At 45.1% G+C, this 17,983-nt stretch overlaps 1 protein-coding gene across 1 annotated transcript in view; it reads left to right on the top strand.

Moving 5' to 3' along the window:
* The window catches only part of Vit (vitrin), a 74,637-nt gene extending 61,376 nt beyond the window's left edge, over positions 1-13,261 (top strand). The window contains exons 9-12 of the mRNA XM_051153650.1: positions 5,511-5,614; positions 8,156-8,382; positions 10,236-10,749; positions 13,020-13,261. Of these exons, the coding sequence (XP_051009607.1) occupies positions 5,511-5,614; positions 8,156-8,382; positions 10,236-10,749; positions 13,020-13,198 (1,024 nt within the window). The 3' untranslated portion in view covers positions 13,199-13,261. The remainder of the gene's footprint in view (positions 1-5,510; positions 5,615-8,155; positions 8,383-10,235; positions 10,750-13,019) is intronic.
* Positions 13,262-17,983: the final 4,722 nt, after the last annotated feature.

Below are 17,983 nucleotides of genomic sequence, written 5' to 3'. Positions count from 1 at the left end.
GTGCAGGATGTTAACATGGGGCGGAGCTTCTGAAGGATGTTAACATGGGGCATGGGCTACCGTACGTGCGGCAGAGGTAAAAATGAGACATTCTGAACAAGGACTATGGGGAGGTCCCAGGATGCCCACAACAGCCCGTCCCTGTGAGAACCAACCCAGCCCTAACGGCCTGCATCAATTCCTTCCAAACATGGTTCTCCTGTTACATAAGTACCTTCCTCTAGGGTCGTGCCACCTACCTTTCTTACAGAGTCTGCCATGTCAACACCATCTCTCTGAATACCTGAACTACTCAGGACACACAGCATCTAACCCCTAGAAGCCCTGTCTGAAGATTAACCAGGCAACTGTGTCATCCTATTCATCTTGGAAAAGAAAAAAGACACCCGTACATCCCAACTCCTAGGATAGATCTATCCTAAGACCTAGCATAGCTTACAAGTTAGCAACCCACTCATTCCCTTGGTTTAAACAGAATGAGATTTGGTAAGCACTTACTGTTTACCACATTCTGTTCTGTGCCATTGAAAAGAAATATTGGTGTAAGATTCATCTAAGTGATCTGATTATATTTTCCAGGGGGACCATTGGTAGATGAGTTCCATGTCTTTGGCCATAATCATAATCACCATCAATTCAGACACTGGGAAGGGATTCAGAGGTTCCAGGTCCGACCTTTTAGTCCCCTAAAAGAATAAATCTATGTGATAGAGTTTCTTCTATTTAGGACTTCACAGTCTAGTTAAGGGGGCACTATTTTTTTTTTTAAAGAAATGGCATTTAAAAAATGAAAAGCACCTTTTCTATCAAGTGTATGAAGAGAGCTGGACAGTGTGTGATGTGTGGATGTGTGATGCGATGCATGCAGGTGGAGGCTGGGCTGGAGCTCTGAGGCGGAGTGCTCCACTGCACAGAGAATAAGCTAAGGAAGAAGACACAGGCCTTGCCTCCCGTCATGGATGCCTCAGGAGGTGTGCATCTACTTATCTGCAGAGTGACTTACTCACTAAAATGCACATTCATTTTAATATCACATTAGTAGGTGTTCACAATAATTCCTGGTAAAATGCTGAAGTGGGGAAAAATATTTAGTTACCTGACTAAACACAGTTGAACGAGGTAACACTTGGGCTCACTGTCTTGGCTCTTTGGCTCTTTCATAGAGTCATTTTAATAGTTTAACATACTGTTCTCTCTCTCTCTCTCTCTCTCTCTCTCTCTCTCTCTCTCTCTCTCTCTGTGTGTGTGTGTGTGTGTGTGTGTGTGTGTGTGTGTGTGCATGCATGCGCATGAGTGCCTGCATGGACACATGCATTCTTTGATGACCACTATTTTAAAAGTGAAAGAAAGCACAATTTCAGGTGAGCACGGGTGGGCATGAGTCACCTGCAGGTAAGCACAGCTGGCCGTGAGTTACTGTGCTATTGGGTTGTGGACTCAATGTTCATGAATCAACACTTTGGTCCTTTCAGAAAAGGAGAGGAAGTGTGCTGATCTGGAGGTGAGTGTACTCCAGAAAGCTCTAGAGAAACATCTACAGTGTGATGAAGATGTGAAATAGACAGGAACAAGTGTGAACTTATGGACTTATGAGATAAGAGCTGATTAAAAAGCAAACAACAGGCTAGGCGTGGTGGCGCACACCTTTAATCACAAACTTTGGAAGGCAGAGGCAGGTGGATCTCTGTGAGTTCAAGGCCAGCCTGGTCTACAGAGTTTCAGGCAGAGCTACATAATGAGATGCTGTCTGAAAACAAGACAAAAAAAAAGGGGGGGGGGTTAGGGATGGGATTTGATTCTGTGGATGGCACTTATTCTAGTTTCATTTCTATCACTGTGATAAAATGCCCTGACAAAAAGCAGTTTAGGAAAAAAGGATTTATTTTAGGTCACAGTTCCTGGATATATTAGCACAATATTGAGGAGAAATCAAGGCAAGAGTTCAGGAAAGCTCATCACATCTAAAAGGAGAGAGAGAAGAGATGAAAGCAGGCCGAACTCAGTTAACCTTCCCCACTTCTGTAAGGTTCAGAGCCCCAAGCCCGGGAATGATGCCGTTCACTGTTCGGCTGGCCTTCCTTCCCACATAAGTTAAGGCAACCGACACCATCCCACATAGACATACTCACAGGCTGAGCTGCTACAGACAGTCCTTTGCTGAGACTCTCTTCCTGGGTTTTTGTAGGTTGTATCAAGTTGACAATTAGAGTTATCACAGTATGTGTACAGCAGTGTGCCTCCACCACAGAGGAGAAAAACAAGAGCCCCGTGTACTACATTCCTGTGAGATAAAAAGTCAAAGAAGTTTAAGTCACATCACACCCCTATGAGGAAATGTTTGGCATTTTTAGCTACTGTTTTATGTATCACACTTCCTTCAAGGGCAGTGATCCAGTTCCTCCCACTGCCTCAGGTTTTTACTACCTTCTAATAGCGCCATGGATGAGAGACACGTGTTGAGAGGAGGCTAGACAGGATGGGAAGAGCCATGAGGGACGGGTGCGAGATGGGTGGGATGCAGCATTTGGTGAGGAGAACGCTAGCTGCTAGGTGGCTCGGTGAGTCAAGGAGTCCAGAATAGGAGCAGAGTTAGGCAGAGCAAACCAGAAGAAGAAATGTCTTCAGTTTGGGAACTATCAAAACTGAGGTACCTTCCTTCTGATGGAGATGTGTGGAAGCCATTACAAGTACACCTGACCACGACTGACAAGCTGAGGAGGATGTGCACAATGGAGCCCCGAGCAAACCCAGAGCAGAGATGTTCAGAAATGGGACAAGGAATGCTGCTTCTTTGGTGGTTTTCATTGAGGACCTCTATGCGCCATGCACTGTGTGATATGCTACAAGTTAGAGAGAGTTGAGTCAGTGGAGGAAGAATGCAGATGCAAAAATAGAAACCTGGAAAAGATTACTCAGTATTTGACTAGGATATCCAAAATGAATGAATGAATGAAAAGAGGAAGGAGAGTTCATTGGTATGTTGTGATTAAATCATGAATGGTTTGAAAGCCCAACTATGAAGTCTAGCAACGGAAGTACATTTTTCTTCGCATGATAAAACGGCTAACCTTTGAAGGAACTATCTCACATTCTGGGATTCAAGAGCAGGGAACCAGCACCAACTCAGGTCTGGTAGGATCTCCTGGAAGATAGCAAGAGTACAAAGGGACATCACCTTGTCAGTCAGATTGCCAGAGAGCAATTTAAAGTTCAACTTGACTCTCGTAATGACTCATAGGTGCTCAAGGCTCCTACCACAGTTGCCACAATCCCTCCAAGTGCTGTTCCCCAAGTGACCTCAGCATGTCTCACCAGGGCCTGCACTCATAAGGTCTTAGGACCTCTTACCACTGCCACCCTAGGGATTAAGCTTACAACATGTGACCTCAAAACAATATCCAAACCACAGCAGGCAGCTGCACTCACTCACTCACTCACTCACTCACTCACTCACTCACTCACTCATTTACCACATACTAACCAGGCATGAGCTACCTTTGATGCTGTGAATCAAACCCCGGGCTTTGTACCTGCTGAGCACAGTCTCCACCACTGCTCTACACCCAGAGCCCCCCAACCCCAAGAATTTCGAACAGAGCAGTGTGACAGGCAGAGTTAGAGCAGAAGGGAGGGTCCTCTGCTAATAGGATTTCATAAGAGACTCGGGAATAAAACAGTTAAAGTGAGCAGAATGGCTGGGACATGATGGTAGGGACATGGGGCTTATGTGAATAAGCACAGGGCTGGAGGTCAGTGGCTGGAAGTGAAACCAGCACTCACTGAACATCTCTGAGAGTAAAGGGCCCTTCAGATGGCTGTCATCTGCCACTTGGATTAGCACACATTCTGGCCCTAGCTAAGATCAGCTTGAGGCAGGGAGGAAAGCTGGAAATGGGAAGGAAGAGAGGTGGGAGAGAGGAAGAGAAAGCATCCTGCCTGAAGTCCTGATGACTGGGTCCCTGTGGACCACACCGGAGACCCAAGGACATGCTAAGAACACACTGCAGACACCTCAGAGTCCTCAGCCCCAGCTGTCTGAGCAGCTGCCCAGTGCTGGGTTTCTGGTGTTGGTGGGAAAGCTTTTAAGACTCCCCATCTCTTGAGGACTTGGTCCCACGGCCTGTACTGGCTCTGTAGTGTGCAGGCTCCCTGGTTCAGAAGCTAAGAGTTTCAAGATGACAGCTTCTTTGAACCAAGTGAGGGCTCTTTTGGAGCACGCAGCCCTGTGTGGCTGCACAGGATGTGCTTGCTCCTAGGGTGTCTGCTCTGCCTAGGGTTGCGTGTCAGTGCCCCCAGCCACATGATCTCATCACTCTCCTTGCTGGCACCGTGACTGATGGTGCACACATACCTGGCAGAAACTTCACCCCTCTGGTCCTCCTCCACACCCTCTGCTTGACAGTTAGCTCCAAGCCTGTTCTCGTTGCTCCCACGCGCGCACATACTCATCTCTAGAGAGGGGTCTTTATCCTTTCTCACCACTTAACTCACTCCAGATCTGCTCGAGCTGTCTTTTTTCTGCCTTCACGGAGATGACATTAACCTTCTGGTGAGATTTCAGTCGTGTCACCTACTTGCAGGTCAGAAGATGAGACGGGTATAGTGGTCTTCCTAGCACCACTATTCGTTGTTGGTTCCAGTGCTGGGGTGGGGGGGGGCGTGGCATGCAGGGCATGGCTAACAGATGAGCCTCTCTGGTCACCCATGGATTGGCTAACAGGTGAGGCCCTTACTGCAGAGGGCTAGGCAATCCAGAGACACTGAGTGCTCACTGGTCCTCTTGCTGTGATAGAATCCCACTGGACATTACCAGTGAGATCATTATGATGATGCATTGATCTCTGTAAGGAAGCTGGAATCCAAAGATTTAAATGACTGCTCCAGATTGCACAGCTAGACTGGAGAAAGCATTGTCTTGACTTCTGTACTCTCCGATGACCCCACCAAGCCAGTAGACACTTCCAATGGTCACACAGTGTCCCTACTTGAACCAAATGGATCGCAAAGCCAACCCAAAAGTCATAAGTTTGGGAAATGGAGCAGTATAGATTGAACAGGGGGTGTGGGTGGCGATGAGAAAAAAAGAGGCAGGTAGAGAGGGAAGGGTAGCCAAACACATCATATGCACATTTACGTGTAAGATTTGTCAAACAACAAAAATCAATCAAAGAAAAGGAAATTCCATTACTGAGAAAATGACTAAAGAGAACTTTTCTCCACGCTCAAAGAAGAAACAAAAAGATTACACAGCTATGACACGGCCCAGTCAAAAGCAGAACTCACACCTTCCAGCCCTGTCCCAAGCAGCCTGCTGCCCCTGTGCTCGCTGTTGAGAACCTCAGCCTCTCTGTCTCAGCATCATCATGCCCCCTGAGGAACAGTGCATGAACACAGCCTCAGGCCTTGTCACAGCATCCGTTCCATTTGTATATGAAGGAGTCAACCATGATGTCTACCCTCCTCTGGAGGGAATAACTTTCTAGCTGACTTTGATTTCTTGTTCTCTTTAGAGACAACCCTGCTACCCAGTTTAACCTCAAAGCTCACATGACTTCTCAGGATCTAAAGACAGCTATAGAGAAAATTACCCAGCGAGGAGGCCTGTCTAATGTAGGTATGTGACCCAGATTCAGGTAATTCCACCTTGTTGCCATGGTACACCTTCTATGTGGCTGCCTTATAATATTCTATATTTGAGGAGAAGGAAAAAAACAATTCATCAAGAAATGACACACAACCTCTGTATCTTTTCTAATGTATTCCCATGGCTCAGGCACAAGAACAGTCAGAAAGGTTGCACCTCAGAGCTCCTACCCATTCGGTTCCCTGGGTTGCAGCCACATTCCTCAGGCCTAGCAGGAAAGCTGTTGTGACTACTTCATGGTTGACCTGTAAGCCACCAATTGGCTAGCACTAAATTCTATCATCAGTTCCACTAAGGAGCTCCCTCAGGGGGCCAGGGGGGGGGGTCTAGTTCCCATCAAAGTTGTAGTTGTGACTTTGCCCAGAGAGGAGAGTCCTGTGCTGGAAGATGAGTCTCCTGTGCTGTCTGAACCTGAGGAGGGGTGGGTGCCACTACGAGCCCAAGGTCTAGTTCTCAGTTGGACAGCTCCAGAAATTCCATTTTACCTGTTCACCCAGAGGAGGCTGGACAAGAGGGACTCTGTGTGTGTGTGTGTGTGTGTGTGTGTGTGTGTGTGTGTGTGTGTGTGTGTCAGAGAGGGGAGGGGGGCTGGTTGTGCTTTAGGGAGCCTTCCACCCCTTAGAGGCCACAGGAATTGAGATGCGAGCTACAGTGGCTTGTGCAAAGTGAAGCAGCAAGCAGGACTAACTTTCTCCAAGCATCCTTAGAGTTATAACAAGTCTGAATAATTAGTTCCCGCCTCTCATATCTCTCTAGTGACCAGAGCATCAGCATCTGGCAAATGCAGACTCCTTTGCTGCAGTGCACTGCTAAATAACCACACGCCAAGTCACCATATCCATGTGTGTAAATACACATTACCTGCATCATAAGCAAGATGGAAGGGATTGCATACGTGTCTCCAATTTATCACTTACACAAGCAAAGCTTCAATGAGAAAGCTTGGTTATCCCCTGATGACAACGTCAGAGAGGGGTCCTTACCCAGTTGGCACACATCTTCAGGGCGATGTGTTCTCAGGAGTCCCTGGAAAACATGATCTAGGTAACTGACTGAGGCACATGGGGTTCTGATCTAAGAAGGAGCACAGGAAGGGATGAAGAAGCACACTGTAGTTCGAGTGTTCAGAACGACTTATCAAGGTACCATGCTGAACAAGGGACAGTGAGAGGGCTGTTACTTCATCCAAGATCAGAACATCAATTTCCAAGTTCTGTCAACAAGGCCTTTTCAGGAAGCTGCTCCAGCCAGAGGCAGCCATGACAGCTCACAGCTCTAGCATCATTCTCATATTTTAAAAAAGCAAACTCCACCCTTATCACCTCAACACCATCAAAGCCACCAAACATACCCAGTGCCAAGATCCAAATACACCACAGTCTCATCAGCAGAAACCACAGAAATGAAGTCACAGCCCCTACCTTGCTTTGCATCAAATGCATCAACTTAGATGAAGCTGGAAGTGTAGGCACCATGGACCACAGGCAACGCAGCTTTCAGATCCAGCCTCTTGTTTCAGGTGGATGGAATGTCTGTTAAGCTCTGATTCCCTTCGGCCTCTATATTTAAGATTGGATGGAGTCAGCATCAAATTTTATGGCTTCCTACAACTTACGCACTGCGGGTGCTCAATCCTGTGCTGGAGGAGACTGCTGGGCGCTTTGAGCCTTGAGTGTTCAACAGCCATGCTTGCCCTTAACAACGGGGTCTTTGTAGCCAGTTGGCATGGGTTGTCTAACATATTTCTTAAGCAGCTTTGAACGTAACCACCTGTTGCTTTCAATTGACAGGTAAGACAGGTAAGACAGTCAGGGGAGCCAGGATGACCAAAGCCAGAAGAGCACTCAGTGAAGTTGTGTTCGTTCTAAAGTCCAAACAAGGTTATTTGAACTGTTACTGAAATGAGAAACCATATGGGAATCTCCTAGAAACTCTATATATAGTCATATAAACAAAAACTCCCTTCAGGACACACACACACACACACACACACACACACACACACACACACACACACACACACACGTAGGACCCATAGCTTCTAAGTTATGAGCCATGCTATATGCAGCCATGTTAACTGAAAAGCAGCCAGCTATCTCATTATGCCCAAGACGACATGCCCAATGATAAAACTAGGACAGTTCTGGGAAACTGGGGCAGTGGCTTGAGCTCGTTGAAAATGTCCAGAGACCTTTGCACAGTGTGAAATTCACACATGAGGAAAGCATGGCAGAGACACCATTGTTCCTCGAGACTTGACTAAACTGTGATACTTGGCTAGAGCAGACCGTTGCAACTCTAGGTCATGTGTGTGTGTGTGTGTGTGTGTGTGTGTGTAACATGTATATAGAGATAAATAGATAGATAAATAGACAGACAGACAGACAGACAGATGATAGATCAACTGTAGAGGGAACTAATCTTTTCTAGACCTCTCTGTGCCGCTGAGATCTGTTCCTATATTTATAGTCACTACTACCATTCCAAGCACAAATTTTCTTTTTCTTCCAGGCCGTGCCATTTCCTTCGTAACCAAGAACTTCTTTTCCAAAGCAAATGGAAACAGGGGTGGTGCTCCCAATGTCGCCGTAGTCATGGTGGATGGCTGGCCCACAGACAAAGTAGAAGAGGTGTCACGAGTTGCAAGGGAGTCGGGGATCAATGTCTTCTTCATCACTGTCGAAGGGGCTGCTGAAAGCGAGAAGCAGTATGTGATGGAGCCCAACTTTGCCAGCAAGGTTAGTAACTATCTAGGGACCCACTCGAGGGCAGGAGCTTCTGTGCTCTGAAAAGTTCAGATGACCTCCGAGCTCGTCTCTAGGGCCTTCCAATGTGCATAAGCCTCATGAGTAGGCAGTGGGGCCATTCATGGGGGGAACCTGGAGCTGCCCTTTCAAAGCCAAACTTTATTTTCCTTGCACAGCCAGCAGCTTGTAAGAGCAGTGTCTTGAGTCTCACTTAATCCTACCTTGCTCCTCTCACAGCACTAGGGGACCCCAACCAAACAGCCACGTAGACTTCACACACACACACACACACACACACACACACACACACACACACACATACATACACACACACACACACACACACACAAACACACAGTGAATCCATCTGACAAACAAAGGAAGTCAATACTTCCCGGATCAGAATGGTCACGTCCCTATGATACCCCTGGATGGCACAATGGCGGTGGCATCCCAGAATTACTCCCGGATACCCACACCACAGCTCTCACCTTCTGCTGTTATCCAGTCCTAAACCCCCACCCCAGGCCTAAGATGTGTCCATCCCCCTTTTGAGTCTCCCCAGTTTACTCTGAGGCACCCTGCCAGGCCTCTTGGGGTCCTTGTTCCAAACCCTTCACCATTACCTGTTGTAGATGAGGCACCCTGAAATGAGGCCCCAATCTCCTTCCTGGTCATCCAGCTGTGACCTCCACTCACACAGTGTGTTCCAGCCAAACCAGTCTCCCTTCCGCAGCCAGCGCCATCACTGTCTCCTGCCATGACTTTACACAGGCAGTCTGGTGGGACACCTCCTCTCCATCCACTCGCCAGGACTCAGCTCTGCCCCAGCATTCATCCACCTAGGCTGTGGAAAGTTTCACAAACCCCATTTAGATTTTTATAAATCAATAAAAGAATATATTTCCTAGGAAAAACTTAAGTTACTTCTTGTTTAAAATACAAGTTCCTTTGTAGTCATGAAGCCTGCCAGATCCCCAGAGGCCAGTAGGACCGATTGATGACCAACTTTCAGGACACGAGCCCAGTCACTTCTAAGAACATACTAACCAACTTGCTCAGAGTTTATTTGCTGTTCCCTTCATTTTTTTTTTTTTTTTCTGGAACAAGCTTGGGCACAGACAAAAAACCAAAAACAAAACAAACAGACAAACGAACAAAAAACAACACTCATTTGCCTGGAGGCAGGTTGTGCGGCAGGCAGAGCTTGGAGTTCAATGGCAAATAAAACCAATGTTCCAATCTCAGGAACTCAGAGATGTCCCTTCACAGCTGTCCCCTTGTCCCTTGATGAGGGATCCATATTGCAGAACGAGAGTGGGAACCAAATAAGAGACTGTAAGAGCATCTAGTGTCACTCCATCACATGTGGCCACTGAGCAACTGTGAATCCCTTCCAACAGAGTACAGGGCTGCCTTGGAAACATCCCTGCTTGTGTACCACAGCAATAGCTTTCTTTAGCCCTCCCCTAGGATGGCTGGTACCCACAAATGCCACTCTTCTGGCTGGTACAATTCAGTTGACTGGCCAGCAGAGGTATAAACATGAAGCTAAAGTCAACAAAAACATATCAAACTGTGGATTTGCTCATCGAACTATTTTCCACTAAGGTAGGGACGCAGCTGAGAGGGGCAGGAGTGAGTCCAGATGTTACTGGCTGGGTCTTGACCTCAGTGGTACCCAGCCAGGAAACTGGAATAGAGAGAGCGCACTCCAAAGTCTAATACAGGAAGCATGACCTCGAAAAGCCTGCAAGGTGGCGAAGGGTCTTGGTTGCAGGCTGAAGGACTTGACCCCAGGTCCGGGCAGCATCTTGCCTTTCTCTTTCCTTTCTCTCTTCCAGGCAGTGTGCAGGACAAACGGCTTCTACTCCTTCAACGTGCAGAGCTGGTTCAGCCTTCACAAGATCTTGCAGCCCCTAGTGAAGCGGGTCTGTGACTCAGACCGCCTGGCCTGCAGCAAGACCTGCTTAAACTCAGCCGACATCGGCTTTGTCATTGACGGCTCGAGCAGCGTCGGGACAAGCAACTTCCGCACAGTCCTGCAGTTCGTGGCCAACCTCAGCAAGGAGTTTGAGATCTCAGACACCGATACGCGCATCGGGGCTGTGCAGTACACCTATGAGCAGCGGCTGGAATTTGGGTTCGACAAGTACAACAGCAAAAATGACATCCTTAGTGCCATCAGGAGGGTAGGGTACTGGAGTGGAGGCACCAGCACAGGGGCTGCCATCCAGTACGCCCTTGAACAACTCTTTAAGAAATCCAAACCGAATAAGAGGAAGGTGATGATCCTCATCACTGACGGCAGGTCCTATGATGACATACGGATCCCAGCCATGGCTGCCTACCAGAGGGGTGAGCACTCCTGCTATAAACATGGGCAAAGATGCATTTCTTGAAGGAGTAGAGGGCCAGTGTCCTTGGTGGATAGGGAAGAACTGCCTTTTTTATGTGTTGGGTCTGTCTATACTTTAGAAAATATTCACAGAGAGATGGATAGGTGGCTCAGTGGTTAGGCACTCCTGCTGTTCTTGCAGAGGACCCAGTTTCAGTGCCCAGCATCACATGGTGACTCACAACCATCTGAAAGTTCAGTTCCAGGGGACTTGGTACTCTCTTCTGATCTCTGTGTGCACCCCACATGCATATATGCACTTATATACATGTAGACAAAACACTCATACACATAAATAGGGTTTTTTTTTAATGTTCACAAGCACAGGGAAAACAGTAGGGAGAAACAGCAGAGGTGTTTTTGAGAAGAGGACACAGAATCAAAAGGATTCTGCTTAGTGGTTCCTCACACATTCCTCAGGTACCAGAGCCTGCAAGCATGGGACAGCAGCCCTTACCTTTTACCCCTGTTGCCTAAAGTTCCTTCTACATGGGCAAAAACAGCAAGGGGGGAGTTAATTTGTTGTTTTATGAAAGATGTCAAAGGTCTAGCTTTATTGACTCCAAATTATGTTTGTGCCTTTTATAGAATAATAGTGCTTTTAAAGAGATGTAAATATTGGAGGTGAATGCTCATATATGTTTTGATCTTTGTTTTGTTTTCTCTCCCCCAGGGAAGCATTTTTTTTTCTATATGACTCAGGCTAATCTCAGACACTACATCCTCCTGACTCAGCCTCCTGAGTGCTGGGATTATAAGCACATGTCAGCACATATAAATGAACAATTTTTGTCAATGACTCCCATCTTAGTTAGGGTTTCCATTGCTGTGAAGAGACACCATGACCACAGCAACTCTTTTTTTGTTTGTTTTGTTTTGTTTTGTTTTTTGAGACAGGGTTTCTCTGTGTAGCCTTGGTTGTCCTAGACTCACTTTATAGACCAGCCTGGCCTGGAACTCACAGCGGATCTGCCTACCTCTGCCTCCTGAGTGCTGGGATTAAATTTAGTCCATCATCATGGCAGGAAGCATGGTGGCACACAAGCAGACATGGTGCTGGAGAAGTCTGCATCTTGGTTCACAGGCAGTAGGAAACGATTGAGACACTAGGCCTTTCTTGATCTTCTGAAACTTCAAAGCCTGCCCAGCTGCACACCTCCTCCAGCAAGGCCAAGGCCATACCCTCTTATAATGCCTCTCCTAGGAGCTTATGGGTAATAGCACATGTGGTGGAAGCCTAAGGACATGAACTTGAGAAGTAACAACACACAATTGTCCTCTGCTCACAGACAAGCACATGTGAGCTTGTCACATGCATGTGTGTGTGCATACTCACTAATAAATAAGCAAATAAGTAAAAAAGCGGAAAAGCCTTAAGAAACCAACCGGAAGTTTTTAAAGCATGAAAGAGGAAAATACTTTTTAAATAAATATTTATAAAACTCAGTCACACTTAAGCCTGTCCTGTACAAGCAACAAGATGTGTATTGTTGTTCTGAAAAGTGCCGTGAAGACAAAATGACATGAAAACCTCAAGTGACAATAAAATAAACCAAGGGCCAGACATGGTGGCTCAAGCTTTAAATCCATCACTCCAGAGGCAGAGGCAGACAGGCTCCTGTGAGTTTGAGGTTAGCCTGGTCTACATAGCAAGTCCAGGGCAGCAGTCAAGGCTACATGATGAAATCTTGTCTCTAAAAACTAAAAGACAAAAAGGAAATTGAGTGGTCAGTGATCACTAGAGACCTAAACTAGGGCACAGACCTCAGTACCATGGTTGGTTTTGTTGTTCTGTAACTATGTGTAATTTGGGTTGTCTTTTAGAATAGTCTATATACTCTTAAAGGTTTACTTATTTTTTATTTTGTATGGATGGATGTTTTGCCTGATGTGTGTCTGTGCACCATGTATGTGCAGTGCCCTTGAAGACCAGAAGAGGGCATTAGATGCTCCAGAACTGGAGCTACTGACTTTTTTTAAGGGCTATAATGGCATAGGGGTTGGTTTCCTGTCTTAGTGCCCAAAATTGAGATTCAGTCTTAATTTGTAATAAGGACTGTGTCTCTTGGAGTACCCAAGTTCATCCTGGGTGACCATCTGCCAGAGTTGCTGAGGTTCTCTCATTTATTTTCTTTGGCACATTCCTGATATGGGGAGCCCAGAGGGAAAACAGTCATTGTCAGTCCCTTTGCTTGGGGACATTTGCTTCATGCCATCTTTATCTCCACAGGGGTGATCACATATGCGATAGGCATCGCATGGGCTGCTCAGGATGAGCTGGACGTAATAGCCACCCACCCTGCCAGGGACCATTCCTTCTTTGTGGATGAGTTTGACAACCTCTACAAGTTCGTACCCAGGATCATCCGGAATATCTGTACGGAGTTCAACTCGCAGCCTCGGAACTGAGTTTGGAGCAGACAGAGAAGGGCGGAGGGTGCCTTACTGACTCTTGGGACGGTCATGCAGCATCACCCTTATTCTGCGGCCTGGGGGGAGGGCAGGGCTTGGGGAGGGCTTGGGAAAATGCATGCACTGTTATAATCTTTGCTGTTGGTGGTTTAAATGCTTCAAAACCTGCCAGTTAAAAAGCCTGATCATCAGGTTGCAGGTTGGGTTCAAATACTGCATCCTTTTGCATGTGTTCAAGAGTTTTGGCAATTTTTTGACAGTTGTTTTCAAAATCCATATCCAGAAGAGAGTAGAGCTCTTACGACAGATTTGAGCTGAGATTTATGAGAAGATTGTTTATATTTCCCATTAGGCCCCTGTAACAATCCATACTCTTTATGTCATGAGAATGTAGGGGTTGCTTAAATAAATGTTTAAAAGAATTACATGGACATTTTGTGATCATATGATGAGGACTCTCTAGGCTTGTGGTGGGGCCATCCTCTACTATTCCTTTTCTTGCAAAAAAAAAAAAAAATCAATACTAGATCTGGGTGTACACTGAAATGAAGTGGGAGGACGTTGACTGAGCATCACACCCTCAGCTAAGGACTTGTCTGTTAGCTTATAAAATATACACGGAATGAATGCAAAGGGTATTCAGGGATGGACAGGGGAGTACGTGCCTATAACCACAGCTGCTCAAGAAGCTGGGGCGGGAGGATCATAAGTTCAAGCCCTGATTAGTCAACTGAATGAGATTGGGTCTTAAAAGATAAAATAAACATACAAATAAAAAGGACCAGGGTGTAGCTCAATAGTAGAGTACTTGACCAGCATGCGTAGGGTGCTTGGTTTTAACTCCAACAATTAACACATATTCAAAAGATCCCTAAATAAAGATAACATTTTGTTAAAGTTCTGTTTTCTTTTATTAAAGCCATTGAGCTGGAGAGATATCTCAGCCATTATGAGCACTAGCTGTTCTTACAGACTACCTGGGTCCTATTCCCAGCACCTATATGGCAGCTCACAACCATCTATAACTCCAGTTTGAGTGGATCCATTGCCCTCTTGACCACTGGATCTTGGAGATCCATTTGACCTCCAAGGGTACCAGGCATGCATGCGGTGGACAGACATATATGCAGACAAAAGAGTTGTATATATAAAATAAAAACAAATAAATCTTTTAAAAAATATGTTGAATGGTGCTCTGGCTGGAGGCAAGAAAACAGTTTCCATGTGTCAATACCTGAGACAAATATTTACACTAGTATTTTTTATTTTTGACATTTTTATAAACTTTAAAGTGAGGAATCTTACAAACAAATAAAAACATCACATCAGACATTTGGTCTGGTTAGTTTTGGTGTGTGATGTTTTTATTTTAAAAACTGAGGCTGCTTTCCAGTGAGTAGAACTTACACTAAGCTTACCAGATGTCTTAATATCCATAAACAATACAGCACCAACTAAAAATAGTGTGGTCTGGCCTGAGATGGCTCAGTTGAGTAAAGTACTCAATGTGCAAGGATGAGGACCTGAGTTTGGCTTCCCAGAAACCACTTAAATGGTGGTTAGACGGCAGCACATCCCTACCCTTAGCAAAAGAGGGTAGAAACAGGCTGTCAATTGAGCCCTAATCGGCTCCACAGTCAGGGAGAAACCATCTCAACAAAATAAGTTGGCGAGGAAACTAAAGGAGATATCTTGGTGTCAATCTCTGGTTTCTTTATCTGCCTGCATGGCTAAGCACATGGTACACACACACACACACACACACACACACACACACACACACACACACACACACGATTCTGGTTTATAGTAAATAATCAATTAAAAAGTGTCAGCAATTTCAAGCTTTCCAACCATAAAATTTGTTTTGAAGGCAATTACAAACATTTTTGCTAATGAAATTCAGAATATGAAGACCGCTTTTTAGAGGGAGTTCCTAGTGAAGTTTCAGGGACTCTCTCTGAGCGGTAGACTCAGCTAAGACTAATTAAACCACTAGAAAGAGCCCGGGGGCAAGCATTTGCCTGGTTTTTACCGTGAGGATAATATACACAAAGGCTTGTTTTCAGTGTTGCTTTGGCGTTTGTAAATGCGTTAAAAAAATTTTTTTACATTGTATTTTGGAAGATGTTCTTGAAATATAATTACAATTGTCCTTCGGTATCTGAGAGGGATTGGTTCCAGCCACACACACCCCACCATGAGTCCCAATTCCTCAGATGCTCGAGTCTCTTATATAAAAATGATATGGTGTTTGCATATGATTTCTGCACATTCTCTCTCTCTCTCATATACTTTACATTATATCTAAATACTTATACTACCAAATACAATATAAAAATATATCTCATGGGGGCCGAGGAGATGGCTCAGTGGGTAAAGCACTTGACATGCAAGCATGAGGACCAGAGTTCAGATCCCAGCAATGACATAAACACCATGGGAGTATAGCGACAGGTTTCTAATGCCAACACACAGGGTGTGGAGACTGGACAATGGTAACAAGCAGGCTAACTACTCCCGCTGTGTCAGCGAAGCCAGGACTCAGATGAGAGACTCTATCTTAATACAGAAGAAGGTGCAGCAAGGAAGACAGCCCACATCAACCCCTGGCCTCTATGTGTGCACACACGCCCGTACACACACACACACACACACACACACACACACACACACACACATGCACACATACATGCACACACAGGAGCATGTACCCCCACACACATACATATACACAAAAATTTAAACTACATATCATTGTATTATTTAGAAAATATAATAAGTCTTGCAAACATTCAGTAATGACAGAGTTTTTTAAAAATATTCTTATCCAAGATTGGTTGAATCCATGGATACGGAGAGCTAAATATTTTCTAGCAGTCTTAATAAAAAAATTGTCACCAATAAGCAAAAATTTTTAATGTTGAATCGTTATTAATATTTATTAGTGATTTATTCTTTTAATAAACCAGCAGTTACTCCTTAACCAGCTATATATGCAAATAACCACACAGAGAGAGAGTAGGATATATTTAATTAGCTTAGAGCAATAAATACTCCATCTTAAACTTCCATTCAGATTTTCCACATTATGCTTGCTTTTTACTCATCTCCTAGGTACAGTTCATTTCTCCTGGTGTTTTCCTGGTCTTCTCCATGTGCGTCCCTCTTTTCCTTCCTACTCCTTCTCCTCCCCTCACTGGACCAGGATGTCCCACCCTATTCTCTGTTATTGCTCAGCATTGGCTAGTTGGCTTTTATTGGCAATACAGAGAACAAATGGGGCATGTTTACACAAAGCTGAGACAGGAGACACTTAGAATAAATATCACGATGCCATGGCCAGATTGAAACCAGATAGTGCGGTAGAGAAATCAGCACTTGAATGAACAAGGGTAAACTGTACACAGTCCATAAGAACATTATGCCAACAGAAAAATAATGCAATTTTAATTGTTTTGGTGCCTTATTTTATGCAAAAAAAATTTATGACAGTTTGGAAAGTAGATGATCATCAACGTTTCTTTTCTCACTGCTGTGACAAAATGGCTGGCAAATGCTTCTTTGCATTTAAAGAAGAAAAGTCTCAGTCTGGATTCTGGGTAATGAAAGGACACATGGCCCATTGTGGTGGGAAAGCATGGCAACAAGAGTGTAAGGTGGCTGGTCACACTGTGTCCTCTGAAAGGAAGCCGAGAAAAGTCTTGCCACCAGCTTGCTTTCTCCTTTTTCCTCTTTGTTAAGTCTGGGACCCCGAACCAAAGGATGGTGTCTCATATGTGTATGGGGAAAATGACATTTCTTCCCATGAGCCACTGATTCCATGATGCCAACAATCACGTGTGTGTGCTGGAGGGAGCAAAGGACCCCAGGTAGTGGAGGCGTTATGAAGCCATGATGTCAGGCTTGTTTGTGCATATGTTCAAATTAGGAGAAATGACAAAAGGAGTCAGATTAAAAAAAAAATAGTGATAAAGCTATGGTATTTCCAGGCAGTGAGAGAAGGTGACATGGAGGCAGGCTGAAGACAGCAGTCATGGAATGAGACTATAACCAAGAGAGCCAAACGGGATGGTTTGGAAGCGGCTGTGGGGACAAGCGAAGTGAGGGGCCATGTCCTAACCAGCTTAACCCGGGAGGAAGCTGGTCGGGAGTGTATCTGAGTGTGCATGGAGCTGCTTAGAGAATGAGACCCAATCTCCTAAAGAACTCTGCCCTTTCCTCTCAGAGAAATAAACACAGATGGGCAGGAGCATCGAGTCTCTGGCACCCCTGCAGGCTCAACTCCAATCAACCTAATTTTCCCACTTCTGAGAAATTGACGACCTCTGGCAGAAGTTTCTTTGCTAAGGTTGAAAGCTTTGCAGCAAGGATCCAGAAAAAAAAATTGGCCACACTGACAAAGTTCAGATATTTCTTGTTTCTCTTGGCTCTTTAAATAGCCCTTTTGAACAGAGCAAGCCCTTCATAACCAACTGCCCCAGCCAGCATGAATTTACAGAAAAGACAATCTTCCTGTGTCCAAAGAATTTTTTTCAGCTTAAAAGAAGTTCCCAAATAATGTGATTTTCCAGCCAAAGTCCCAAGAAGGCCTCTCTTTAGATAACAATATAAAATATATAAATGGGTAAGTAGAAAATGTTCTTGAAAGTATGAATTAAATTGCTCTGGAAAAAGACATTTATTCAGCCGGTGTCTTTGGGGAATTTGTAGTCCAGTGGGAAGCACCAACAACTGAATTAAAAATCTATAATTACTATCACAGGGTTATGCACTGAATGC

Source organism: Acomys russatus, chromosome 1 (genome assembly GCF_903995435.1).
Source record: "Acomys russatus chromosome 1, mAcoRus1.1, whole genome shotgun sequence".
NCBI lineage: Eukaryota > Metazoa > Chordata > Mammalia > Rodentia > Muridae > Acomys > Acomys russatus.
Note: the sequence above shows the minus strand (reverse complement) of the source record. Positions and strands in the feature narration are given on the sequence as shown.